General features: G+C 36.0%; 1 protein-coding gene and 1 long non-coding RNA gene across 2 annotated transcripts in view; both read right to left on the bottom strand.

Moving 5' to 3' along the window:
* Window positions 1–5,655: 5,655 nt before the first annotated feature.
* Window positions 5,656–13,525, bottom strand: part of LOC134754834 (uncharacterized) — a 151,445-nt gene continuing 143,575 nt past the window's right edge. The window contains exon 2 of the long non-coding RNA XR_010128983.1: window positions 5,656–6,006. This is a non-coding gene — a long non-coding RNA (uncharacterized LOC134754834). The remainder of the gene's footprint in view (window positions 6,007–13,525) is intronic.
* Window positions 5,656–13,525, bottom strand: part of LOC134754275 (glycerol kinase 3-like) — a 31,959-nt gene continuing 24,089 nt past the window's right edge. The window contains exons 14-15 of the mRNA XM_063690538.1: window positions 10,126–10,219; window positions 5,656–7,067 (exon numbers count right to left, since the gene is read on the bottom strand). Of these exons, the coding sequence (XP_063546608.1) occupies window positions 7,010–7,067; window positions 10,126–10,219 (152 nt within the window). The 3' untranslated portion in view covers window positions 5,656–7,009. The remainder of the gene's footprint in view (window positions 7,068–10,125; window positions 10,220–13,525) is intronic.

Genomic DNA, 13,525 nt, shown 5'->3' with positions numbered 1-13,525 from the left:
TTCACTGCATAAGCTATCAATATTAAACTTTAAACAATATTAATGAGCAAAAAAACAAACAAATATTTCAGAGACGACTTTGCCATTTTATCCCTGGTACAGTCGCCATCAGATATATCTGAGCGGCCAAAGCATTCACAAATATCTGAACACGCCTCTAGTGTCAAGGCGCTAGATGCGTGTTCAGATATTTTTGAGCGCCTCAACCGCTCCGATGTATCTGATGGCGGTACAAACAGCAACTTAACTGTCCATGTGGACCTTTTATGCCTTTAGTAATAACATAGATTAACTGATACTAGAGCGGTACTGTCATATTAGTAAATTTTGTAACCCCAGTAAATTCACTGCCACCTGTCGACACACTTTAAAATTAAAAATGAAGATTTATAAAAATACGATAGAATGTATTTAAATATAGATAAATGATTTTTTTTATTTGCATTAATTATTTTTATGATTTTGACCCATGTTCTTTCACTGCGTTATATGCGTTAAAATTGTTAAATAACAAACGAAACCGTCAACGCCATCTATACGACTGTAGGCCAAAACTAGTAGCGCCCTCTGAACGAGAATCAAATTTTCTTGATTTTCGAGGCACGTTTTTTCCTTAGACTGTATCCATTTATTATGGAGTTATATCTATCTTTGGTAATAAGGTGTATGCTGGCACCACACTTCGCCTTATTTGGCAAATATTCGTGTTGCATCTCTTTCCTTTGACATACAAAATAAAAGGGATGCAACACTAATATTTGCCAAATAAGGCGAAGCGTGGTGCTGGTATAACAGTGTGGGCGATTTACCTATTTGTCAACCAACCATTGTATTCCTTTGACGGCGTCGATCATTACGATGCCAATTCCCTTGAAAAGCGATGAGTACCTTGAAAATGTGTAACAGCCTGCGTGTTTACTTTGCAAATCTCCAGTGTTGAACACTGTCTCAATAATAGTTGCCAAGTCCAATTTTATGCTGGCACCACACTTCGTTATGTGTTATTCGTTATGTGCGTTATTCGTCTGAATACGACGAAGTGTGGAGGACTTATTCGTCTGTATTTGCCTTATTCGCACGCATAACGTATAAGCGCAAATAGCAAATACGCGTTTCCGTTCACTTGTCGGTTTTTTAACACACTTCAAAGGACACGATAAAGACGCAGCGCAATTATTCGCCAAATACGGCAAATACCCCTATTTGTTGTTCGCTTCACATAGGCAAATACAGCGAAGCCGCATAACGAATAACACATAACGAAGTGTGGTGCCAGTATTAAATCCAAGCAACCGAGGTGACAAACGGGCTGATAACTATTGCCATAGGCTAGATGACAAGTTTTTATAATGGAATCAGTCGTCCCGGTTTGTTTTGAGGATCAAACGATATGGGACCGATTGCATTAAACCAATACAAAATTCAGAAACGCCAGTCAAAGTCTGATGCATTTTATATCCAGCATCCCAATTAGTCTTAAATTATCCTCACGGCGTTATGTGTTACATACTAATTAGACGAGTCATTGAAACAACTGGTGGACGTACAGAAGTATAGTACTTCCTGGTGGTTCGTATGATGACATCTACATTAACTATATTTTTATTTAAACTAACATCTTTTTTAGGGTTCCGTACCCAAAAGGGTAAAAACGGGACCCTATTACTAAGACTCCGCTGCCCGTCTGTGACCAGGCTGTATCTCATGTTCCGTGATAGCTAGACAGTTGAAATTTTCACAGATGATGTATTTCTGTTGCCGCTATAACAACAAATACTAAAAAGTACGGAACCCTCGGTGCGCGAGTCCGACTCGCACTTGGCCGGTTTTTTTCATTATTTAGAATATCTGCTTGCAACCACCGTAATTGGTGACATCGGGATAAATACCGTCAGGTGGGGTAGCTGGGGACAGCCCAAGATAGAGATACTTGGAAATTGATCCACCGACAAGAGCTTGGCTTTGAAATAACTAATAAGTACCTACATATAGATATTTACAAAAAAGCCTATTACAGAACTATTAAGACGTATATTAGAATTTCTGATTATTAAAAAAAATCTCAAACATTAGGTACTCCGAAATAAAACTATGAAAACGGGTTATATCGGGTATATTGAATTTATAATACATCCCGACGTTTCGAACCCTTTACAGCGTTCGTGGTCAACGGGTGACTGAGGAAAAATTACAAAGTGCAAAAACTATCGCGGTAACCGAAGATAATATTATTAGGTACTCCGGTTTAAAAACCAAATTACAAAGGAAACTGATCGAGAAAGTTTACTACCACTCTCTTACTCAGGATTCTATTTTTTCTTTCGCTTGCTCGTGTTTTAATTCCACACTCGCGGGTAAAATACAACTTTGCACCCTTGTATAACAATAGTTATTTGTTATACAAGGGTGCAAAGTTGTATTTTACCCGCGAGTGTTTCAACACACGAGAAGTAAAATACATTTGCGCCCGTGTGTAACACAAAACTTTTCACCTCACTATAGCGAGGAAAGTGCAACATCTATAGGCGTTAGATCACCGTCATCACTGGAATCACTCATTTCTTTACGATATTATAACAGAAAACTCTGGAAGTTGTGTATTTTTACGCGAGTCGGTGAGAAAAGGTTTTTAGTAAAAAAAATGTTGACAATGTTGACATTTCTGATGTATGAAATGTAAACGATGCATTTTGAAATTGCATCGACTCAACTTGTGCGTTCAGAATTATATTTAACATCATTATAAAAAAACAAACGTTTCTTATGGAATTTTAAGGTTTATGACTTAAAATCATTAAATAAAGCTAAATTTGGTATTTTTTATTAGATTCTCAAACCATTTATTTAATGATAATTAATATCGAAAGAACCATTATCATGAGCGTTTTACGTTTTGTTATCTGTCAAGCTACTTAAACACGCTCCATCCAAGGTCAAATTACTTTCCCCACTAGTGGATAAAACGCGTTTTTCCCCGCTTGTATTGAATTAGTTATTATATTTCCCCGCTATTAGTTAATAGTTAAGTAAAATAGTTGTTCAAGCTTTGTTTAAAACGTTAAATTATGTTCCTAATTGCTACCTACTCTTAATATTTATTTAAAGTCACGTTATTCATATCACATATGTATAAAACATATTTGTTTTAGTATTATGAATATTTTGCACCTAACCTTGTGCCTAAATGTTACCATGTAATGTAAAAGTGTACTTGGAATTTGGATGCAAATAAAAATATCTCTATCTGAAAATAAGTGCTTAAGTCCCCCCGGCAAGCTCGGCCGAATTGCACCTTCCCATACAAACGTAGTTCCGCTCTCATTTTAAAACTACGTGTTGGATTGTAATGAAACTTGGCACATACAATAACATGAGGTATATCTAGGTCTGTAATTAGTTTATATAGCTCCAGATTATAAAACAAACGAAATAGAGCAAAAACAAGTTTTGTATGAAAAACTTAAATTCGCTGTATTTTTTTAACTATGTTATCTGAAGCTACATAAACTAATTACAGACATAGGTATTACCTTATCCTATTGTAAGTACAAAGTTTCAGAGCAATCTAGCTTTTTGTAATGAGAGCGGAACTACGTTTGTATGTAGAACCGAGCTGGCCGGAGACCCATAAGATAATCTCGTTTAATTTTAAATATCACCTTAACCACTTCCTAAATACTTAGGCCACAGGCCAACGACGGTCGTAGCGAACAAGAAATTCATTACCGAGGTCGTTCGGAGTTCGCAAGGTTGTTATCGAAATGGTAAAGGAAAAACACACGCGAAGACGGCGCATAACCTGAGTTCACTAGACTTATATTGACCGGGATTACCTTTTGTATAGGTATATCCCGGTCAATATAAGTCTAGTGAAACTAACCGTGAATCATTCAAAACTATAACCTGAGTTACCGTATAATGTACGAAGCCCTTTATCGCCATCCATATTAGCTGTCAAATTTGAAGCACGATTTTATTTTACACTAGCGACCACGGGTTTCGCACGGGTAAAAAACATTTATAAATTATACACCAAAACTTTCCTCAATAATTATCTACTCTATTGATAGGTGAATACCGCATGCAAATCCGTTCAGTAGTTTTTGAGTTTATCGCGAACATATAGTGATTTTCAAAATTTTATGCCTACAATAATTTTGATCTTATGGCGGGATTCCACCAGTGTGCGGCACAAGCATTTTTGTACTAAGTAAATAGGCTGGAATCCCGCCTTTAGGTTAATAGTGAACAGCATAATGGGCGAATCAGTACCGTACTGCGTTTTAAAACATTTCGAAAGCAAGGCCAATGGCAAGGTGTGCATTGTGTAAGTGCACACTTTTTGGGGTTTTTGACCTTTACCTCTCTGCACTGCATGCTTTTGTTGATTGACTCGATAATTTAAAATACAGTCATTACTTTAGTAATTTGGGTATCTTAATTTTTAAACAAATCTGCTTTTAAATCCATCCTTTTTTTCACCCCCAAATTGGTCCACTATAAATTTCTACCCAATTTTTACACCTTTAAGGAATGATTTCGGGGATAAAAATTATTCAATACGCTTCCCCACACCTCAAACTATCCCCATATCAAGTTTCATATAAATCGGTTCAGCGGTTATTGATTCCCCAAACAAATTTCCACACCCTTGAGGGGTGAGTTCTGGGAAAAAGTATCCTAGGTCCTCATGACTCAATCTGTATTCCAAATTTCAACTAATCGGTTCAGCGGTTTAAGCGTGGATTTGTAAAAATATCAAGTGTGGGATCCGGTTCAAGTTATTATTTTTATTTAACTATTTAAACGCCACGCCAGGCGTGGCTTACTCCGCGATTTCGTCGCGTCGCTACAAGTACACGCGGCCCACACCAATTTTGGTGTCTAGCCATAGTAGTTGTCACGCACCGCTACGGAACGGACGGCTGCTCGCGCTTGCGCCACCTAGCGGTCATATCTGTCGTAATTGACGCGTTTTGTTAGAGAGTGAACCTTCTGTCCCTGTATTTATTCTGTGGCCTGTGTCTATCGTATGCGGCGCGTCATCATGAATCTTATGGGAATGCATGAAGGTTGATATTGGCCTGTTGCCGCGCGGCTTTAGAATAAAATAGAATTTTATTCGTAAGCACAAACAAACAAGACATTACATAATATAGAATAAAACATAGAATAAGATTAAAGTACCACGAAATGGCCTCATCTCAGCATGTTGCTGGTGGCTTCCAGCGCTGATCTTCCGATGATTTAGCGATTAAATCCATACTAATATTATAAATGCGAAAGTGTGTCTGTCTGTCTGTTACCTCTTCACGCTTAAACCGATGAACCGATTTAGTTGAAATTTGGTATAGAGATAGTTCGAGTCCCGAGGAAGGACATAGGGTAGCTTTTATCCCAGAAGTCATCATTTAAGGGGGTGAAAAGAGGGGAGGGGGGTTGTATGGGGAATCGATAAAAAGCAGATTGGTTAAAAATATAAGCTACCCAAATTATTAACTCCACGCAGACGAAGTCGCGGGGAAAAGCTAGTATCTAATAAATAACGTCACTTTATTAGTAAATAAAGCCAAAGCGCAAGTAGCGCAACCCGAACCCGCCGCTCAAGTTGTACCTGACTAGGATATGTTATTGGGAATAATAAAAAACAGAATAAACCATCAAATCATTTAATTCACCAGATATAAACAACAATTTTTTAACAATAAAATATCAATCGAAATAAACAACTGGCAAACTGTAATTTAAGTACAGTACAATTAATTCCGAATAAAAATGTCTTTTTATATATTCAACAATAATTCTAATTACAAATTGAATTGATTACACGCCTTATTTACTGTACATTTTTCTAAAGTCATATTAATTATTTGTATAATAAGCCCATAATTTACAAGGATACAAAATATAAAAACATGCTCTCAAACAATGGTAAAGGAATGATTAGTAAAAATCACAACTATATAAATAAATACAAAAACCCAGGATTACATGAATATTATATGTCTATTCTATCCCTACGCAAGGAAAATCCGTAAATGGGCGAATCTACTTTTAGACCGACTCTTTTCACATCTCTGACGTTACCATAAATGTCTCTGGAGTTACCGAGAAATCGCGTTTCCAATTTAATATTTGTCTAAATTTTATATACCTATAAATGCTCTCAATCGCTTGTTTTAACGTATACAACATTTATAAAATGATTTAAAAGTATGTAATAGAAGTTTAAATGACTCGGACAGAAGTAGTTTTGGTCTAAAAGTTGATTCGCCCAAATTTATGTTTATATCGCCAAGAGCCCTAAATTCTACAATTAATAAATGCTAGGAGTAACTCTGAGTTTCTTAATTAGGTCGTTTTTTTAGTCACCGCATAATTATCTCAAGTCCTAATTCCTTGCATACTTTTTATTTTAAACATATTACAATTATGATTGTTAAAACGTTCCAAATAACAGGATTAACATTAGTTTTTTTATATCGTAACAGAATAGGATAAACAACTCCGTCACGAATGTTTTATATGGGGGCCATTATCTGTGAAAACGGAACGACCCTTCGCAGTTTGACATTCTAAGGCGGTGGAACTGGTAGAAAGAAGGCGATGCGGGTGCGCTGGGGCAACCGCGGTCGCCGGGCAGGAGCCGTCGAGCGTTAATCAAAGTTGCATCGAAATATCAAAAAGTGTTGTGTCATAAAGCTAGTACTGTGCGTAGGTATAGTCAGTTTGAGAACATGGGAGGTACGCTTGCATCCTAGAGGTTTAAAGACGATTTTACTTTCGAAATATCCAGGAGCATAAGACATGATATAATATAGGACACAAAGCTGCCGCAAAGACGACTTGCTGCCGACAGTAAAAGGAAAGGTCGTTTTGCTAATCATAAGTGCCGAAAATGTCATGTTAAAGGTCATTTGCGCCGTATTGTTTAGACGATGACGGCGATGACGGTGAGATCCATTGCTAATATTTGCTCATCATCAGGCAATCCTATGATGGAGTTAGTTCATGTCCGCGCCAATGAAGTTCCAGCTCGACACTTGCTCGGCGGTGACTGCAAATATCTGAGCAAACATATTTAAATTATTCACTATGTCAGATAAGCCCTAAATCTCATGTCCTCATACCTTCGCAATAGAGCACAGTTGTTGTAAATAAAACCCAAAGCGGAACTATAGTTATAGGTGTACCACAGGGTTCTATTTTGGGTCCATTCCTGTTTTGTAGTAGAAAACCGTTGTGAAATAGTTCTTTTTGCCGATGATACATCATTACCTTCGCAATAGAGCACAGTTCAGTTGTTGTAAATAAAACCCAAAGCGGAACAATAGTCAAGATAGGTGTACCACAGGGTTCTATTTTGGGTCCATTCCTGTTTTTGTATAGTAGAAAACCGTTGTGAAATAGTTGTTTTTGCCGATGATACATCATTATCATTTCTATTTAAGGTTGAGCGGAAATCTATCGATTCTAGTGTAATTAATAGCACACTTGTTGATGTACTTAACTGGTTTACTATTTACAATCTGCTACTTAATGCTAAGAAAACCGTACATATTAGATATTTTTTGCCGAACCTTTTTACTTTTTGACCGCCACAGTCGGCTTTGGCGTTTGTTTTGTTTCATTCAATTTTAAAACAAAATATGTGCCATTTTCAACCAAAAGGGTACTTATTGTCGCTTGTCAATAAGGCGCTATTTCCATACAGCTTCAATTTGAAATCAACCTTATTGACAAGCGACAATGTGGTACGTTTTGGTTGAAAATGTCACAAATAAGGAAAACAGACAAGCACGTCAATTCTGAACAGTATTACTAAATCATTGGTTAGCTTCAAGAAAAAATTATAATAAATAATAAATATTATAGGGACATTCTTACACAAATTAACTAAGTCCAACATGTACGGACATGATTTTGCTTTGAGCTGTACAAAGGTATATTTTTAGTCTACTTACTAGTAAGTTTCTAAAATTGCAAAAATTTTCACATGGAAAAACTTCGGTAACTATAACTGTATAAACTGAAATAAATGTCATATACGAAGAAAAAAAAACATATGACATTTATTGCAGTTTATAGTTTAAATAGTAGTGTGTCTAATTGAAAAAAAAAAAAAAACACATTAAAATATTTTCATAGAAAATAATTTAATTTGTTCTTAGTTTCGGTAACTTTGTGAAAATTTCCTGAAATTTCCGAGAACTTTTCCAAGTTTTTTGGAAACTTTCCTTAACTTGCACATCTGTAAATTATTCCTATTCTAGGATCCCAAATCCCAACTTATATACAAGAAAATAATCTTATTTCGACATTTAATAATTGTAATACGCTTACACTAGTATAAATAAATTAAATTACAAAAACTAAAAATTGTTCTAAAATTCCATAAATGTCAACGCAAATTGGAATGAGAATTAATTTAATTAAAGTGTAGTTATTAAAATATTCATAATAATTGATGATCATTGAATTAAAAAAACAGGGTAAGCAATCCTATTTTTTGCCATTAAATTTTGCTTCGAGACAATATTGACGGGTGAATCAACTTGTCACGCGTTGCCATGGTTACGTTACGGTCTCCTGGGTCACTTTTAAAACCCTGGTTGTATCGTTTAAAGTAACTAATTTTTTTTATACTACGGTCGGTGGCAAACAAGCACTGATGGTAAGCAGTCTCCGTAACCTATGTACACCTGCAACTCCAAGCACTGCGCACCCTCGTTGAGCTCTGGCAACCTTATTCACCGGCAGGAACACAAAACTATGAGTAGGGTCTAGTGTTATATTAAGCAGTATAAGCCCTTTTTGTAATGGGTCATCTGCTTAGTATATTAATCAAACGTAGAAGAAATGTCTTCTATCGAACTATGTTACTATTGTCGCCTGGCTGACGAGGCAGAATAACAACAAAACAAGTTGATCCACTATGATAAAAGTGAAGTAAAAAGTAGGATTAGCATTGATTGACAATTAATAGGTTGTTCACCCTATCAGTCTATAAAAATGGATTTCACTCGGTTTAAAAGCTGCCAAGATTTTCTAATTAATATGTCTAGTTTAGCCGGTACGTTGTGTGTAGTGTTTGACATCATTACCAAAATTAATTATGTGTAATTTTCAGTGATAGGCACGGACGATGCCACATCTCGATATTCTGAACTCAAGGCTGTTCGAAAAAGTAATTCTATTGAGTGTTCTTTTATATAAGATTTTTTTAAGTTTTTGAATAAGACTTTTACTCGGAAACCCGCGGTGTAGAACGCTGGCACCGTACGTGCCGATCGCTGGTCATTTTAGACATCAGACCACGGGTGCATTTTATAATACATGTAGATTATCGAAAATATTACAAATCATGGGCTTAAAATACACCAGCGATCCGATGTCTAATATGTACCATTGTTAACAGAGAATCCGTAAAACTTACTGCAAAGATACAAGACCAATGTTCAGTGAAATGTTGCTATAGCTTGGCAAGCCATTTCCGTCAATAGAAAAAGGCGGCAAATTTAAAAAAATGTAGGCGTAGGTTGTACTCCCATAGAAAATATGTATTTCGCGCTTTATTCTATTGACAGTGGGTTTGCCAGAGTATATTATTACATCAAAACTCTGTTACTTTTACAAAAAAACTTACATAGTAAAAATATAGATGTTTCACTAACAATGGACGGTTTGATCCACAGGTTTGCCGGCGAATTTTTATGACAATATTGACAGAATAGTAAGGTGTCGCAGTTAAAGTTCAGGCGACATATTTATCGCTAAAAGACACGGCGACACGAAATAGTTCTGCATATCGCCATCCTCCTGAGACCCAGAAGCATTTGTTTTGTTTTTGAATTTGGAACCCTTAGTTACTCAACAAAAGTTCAAAATAGATTGTGGAATATGTACAAAAATTTGTACGCGGGGTCTTAGGAGGTTAAATTTACTTGTGACACTTTAAACAAATCTCGCGGCAGCTTTTATGATCGAACTATATAGTGAGGGCAGGTCATTTGAATAAATGGAACATTGCAATTGATTAAAACGTAATAAAATCATTAAAAAAACTGTACAAATTTAAATTTCCGTGCAGATATGACACTTAATTCCTATTAATTAACTTATCACCTATTTTTGAGCGCATTGGAAACGACTAGCATGGTGAAGCTGCCAATGAGGAAAAGAGTTGCTGGTATCGAGGAGAGCAGTTTGTAGCGTTCGTCTGCGGAGTAACAACAATGAAATCACAGTTACACGGGTTAGGTGAATAGGTCCGCTAGCTCACACGGGTGCACGGCGCGGGCGCGCGCGCGCCGTTGCCATTGTAGGTAAAATCCGCTGCACGCTTCCGCGTCTGTTAGCGTTGTTCATACTATTTTTCGCTAGTCCGCTCCGTGCACACGCACCAGCTAACGGACGCATTAAGGGGCATTCCAGAAATGTCGGGTGCGTGATGCTATTTTTTTTAAACTTCTGATAAGGCTAAGACGCCGATGTTTGGCATGAGAACGTTTAAGTCACGTTCCCGATAAAGTAATGCCTTTTTGTGGAATACCCCATAAATATTGCACAAATAAATAAATAAATAAATCTTTTGTTAACTTTATGTAAGGAAACACCAATAGTATACTTAGGTTATGCTTTGGAGATGAAATTATGTTAGTTAATATGTCTATGTTAGGTGGGTCAACTTATTCTTGTCTCTTTGCCACAGTTACGTCTCCTGGGTAACTTTTTTTAAAGTCTTTGTGATTATAAGCTCTCTCCATAATGTTTTATCCACAATGTATTACGTTAGTAGAATATGTTAACAACATTTATTTTAAAAAACTGTGTTGTTGTGTTGTATGTTGTCTCCTGGTTGACAGGACATAATAACAATTAGAAATAGTTGATCCACCTAGACACTAGGATGATATAAGTATGTAAAATCAAAAATAAGTATATGAGTGAAGTGGAAATGAGGTGGTGTTAGTTAGAAATAAAAGAAACTTATCTGCTGTTTTTGAAGAAAAAAAAGTTGCAAAACACCTTGATGTTAAAAACTTGCCAGGGTGATCGTCGTTATTTTTATTTTATTTTGTTCCGTATTATTATGTCGTTGAGTTATATTTTACAAATCATTTTTTATTACTTTTTTTTTTAAACGCACACGAGTAGTAGTAGTAGTGGGTATGGGTACTAAAATGGTCATTTTAAAATGACCGTTAGACTGGGCAACTACCTAGTCTAGCCATAAATTTTGTTACAAAGTTAATTGTTTCTAGCGACTATAATTTTAAAGTTATTTAATAGTTTTATATTCCTAATAAAGGGACTAATAACGAATAAAAATGCCTAATAATTATTCCATGTTGCCATCCCTCACCTTAATATATGCCTTTTAAGGAGCAAGCGATGAGTGTCTAATTTACGCACCATTTTTTGCGGAAATATGACATTCTTGTTCTGAAAAAAATATTCAGGTGACCAAATTTTTTACAATTTTCCAATATTCAATGCATTCTGTGTCTGAATACAGATCTAAGGAAGCGGCAGATGTAGTTAACAAAGTGCTGCGAGACTATTATCTGATGTATTTAATGGATTTGTGAGCAGGCCCAGATAATAGGGTCACTAAACTCAATTTTTGCGAAAAATTGATAAATTTTAGTGAATACACGTGCACGAGTGTAACAAAATACCGTAATAGCAGCTTAAGTTTAACCTATTTACAACACCGGTATTCCATGAATTGTTATTTATATTTATATAGCTCATACCTAAAATATGTAACTCCTACTTCCCAAACCTGAATATGGATTAATTTAGGTTAGGTTTAGGTTTAAAGATATTTATTCTCATAAAAGACATACAAGTCACTTACACGAGAACAGAGTTATAAGTAAAAGTTATCCTATTTACGGTAGCATTAAAGTCGAGCTCGAGAGGTACACGCTCACACATTTTTTTTTTTTTTTTTTAAGGTGGGTAGTGGTTTAAAATGTATTGCGATAATTTAGTTTTAAACGCATTGAATGAGCCTGTCCCTCTCAGATCAGACGGTAATTTATTATAAAGCTGTGCACCTTCATATGTAAACATTTTTTTCCCTAATTGTGTTCTTATCTTCGGTAGCACAATGAAACTTGCACGACGAGTAGTGCGTTTGGATATTTGCTTCTTCGTTATAAAGGCTAAGTTAGTATGGAGTGCGCTGTTTAATATTTTCCTAACAAGAATGCTGGTACTATACATATACAATTGTTTAATGTTCATTAGGCCAGTTTCTGCATATATACGCGTGGTAGGTGTTAGACGGTGATAGTGAAAAAGAATTTTGATTATTTTATTTTGGAGTATTTGTAGGGGAGTTAGTTTGGTTTTGGCTGCGCTGCCCCACAGCTCAATCAAGTAGAGTAGGTGCGGTTTAATTAGACAATTATATACTAATATAATTGTCTAATTAATAATTTACCAAGGTTATTGAGGCAACTTACTGACTCTTGGCAAGTCAATGTTCGTTGCCGTGGTGGAATGTTATCGATCCCAGTGCGCCCTCACGAACGGCAAAGAGGGTGAAACGCCGGAGTGGGTTTAGTGGGTAGGGCTAAATACTACCCCCTCTCGGCAAGAGAGGGCAAGGAGCGGCGAGTCCCACACACCGTGCGTAAGTGCATTCCCACTCCGTCAAAAAAAAAAGACAATGTTCGTTCCACTGGATACGTTATGTATCTTAGAGAACAAGGCCTGCTCTACGCAATACATAAAAAATAGTTGGTTACAGAAAAACAATTAAGCTATGGGGTCGAAATTCCCGACGGAGATGGTGAAAAAGACATGCGTATTTTTAAGGCACTTCGCTGTTTCATTAAATAACATGTAATTAGCAAGCGATGACAAAATCTAATAATCATTATGATTTTTTAAATTCGACGTTAGTTTGTCTATTTGATAATATTGAATTTAAATATATTAAAAACGGGTCACTCACTTGTTTTAAGTCGAAAACGCTCGACATGTTTCACTCCGTACCGAGAAGCATCATCAGGAGCTCCTCGGTACGGAGTGAAACATGTCGAGCGTTTTCGACTTATAACACGTGAGTGACCCGTTTTTAATATATTTAATATGTCTATGTCTCACGGAAGTTTTGTTATTAAAATATTGAATTTGTTTCAATAACATTTAATTTATAGTTGTTACGTGTATTTTACGTTATAACGGAATTTATGGCTAGACTAGGTAATGGCATGCGATAAGATAAGATAATATTTATTGAACAACTGTGTACAGAGATGTTGGCAATAATACATTTAGGAAGCAACAGTTTTAGATAATTGCCGGATACTAGAGGCAATGAATTCAATCGATCGATCAAATTCCGCAATGTATTGCGATTCGCATGTGATTATCGGGGACGTTTGTAGAGGCCATTAGTATCTGGGATATAGATTAGATTAGATTTCTTTATTTCACGACAAAAATTACACTATAAATTTGCATCAATGTCAAAATCATGTTTATCTTATCATGATCGTCAACCAGA

Source organism: Cydia strobilella, chromosome 1 (assembly GCF_947568885.1).
Source record: "Cydia strobilella chromosome 1, ilCydStro3.1, whole genome shotgun sequence".
In the NCBI taxonomy this organism is placed as follows: Eukaryota; Metazoa; Arthropoda; class Insecta; order Lepidoptera; family Tortricidae; genus Cydia; species Cydia strobilella.
This window is presented reverse-complemented; position numbering and strand designations above follow the sequence as displayed.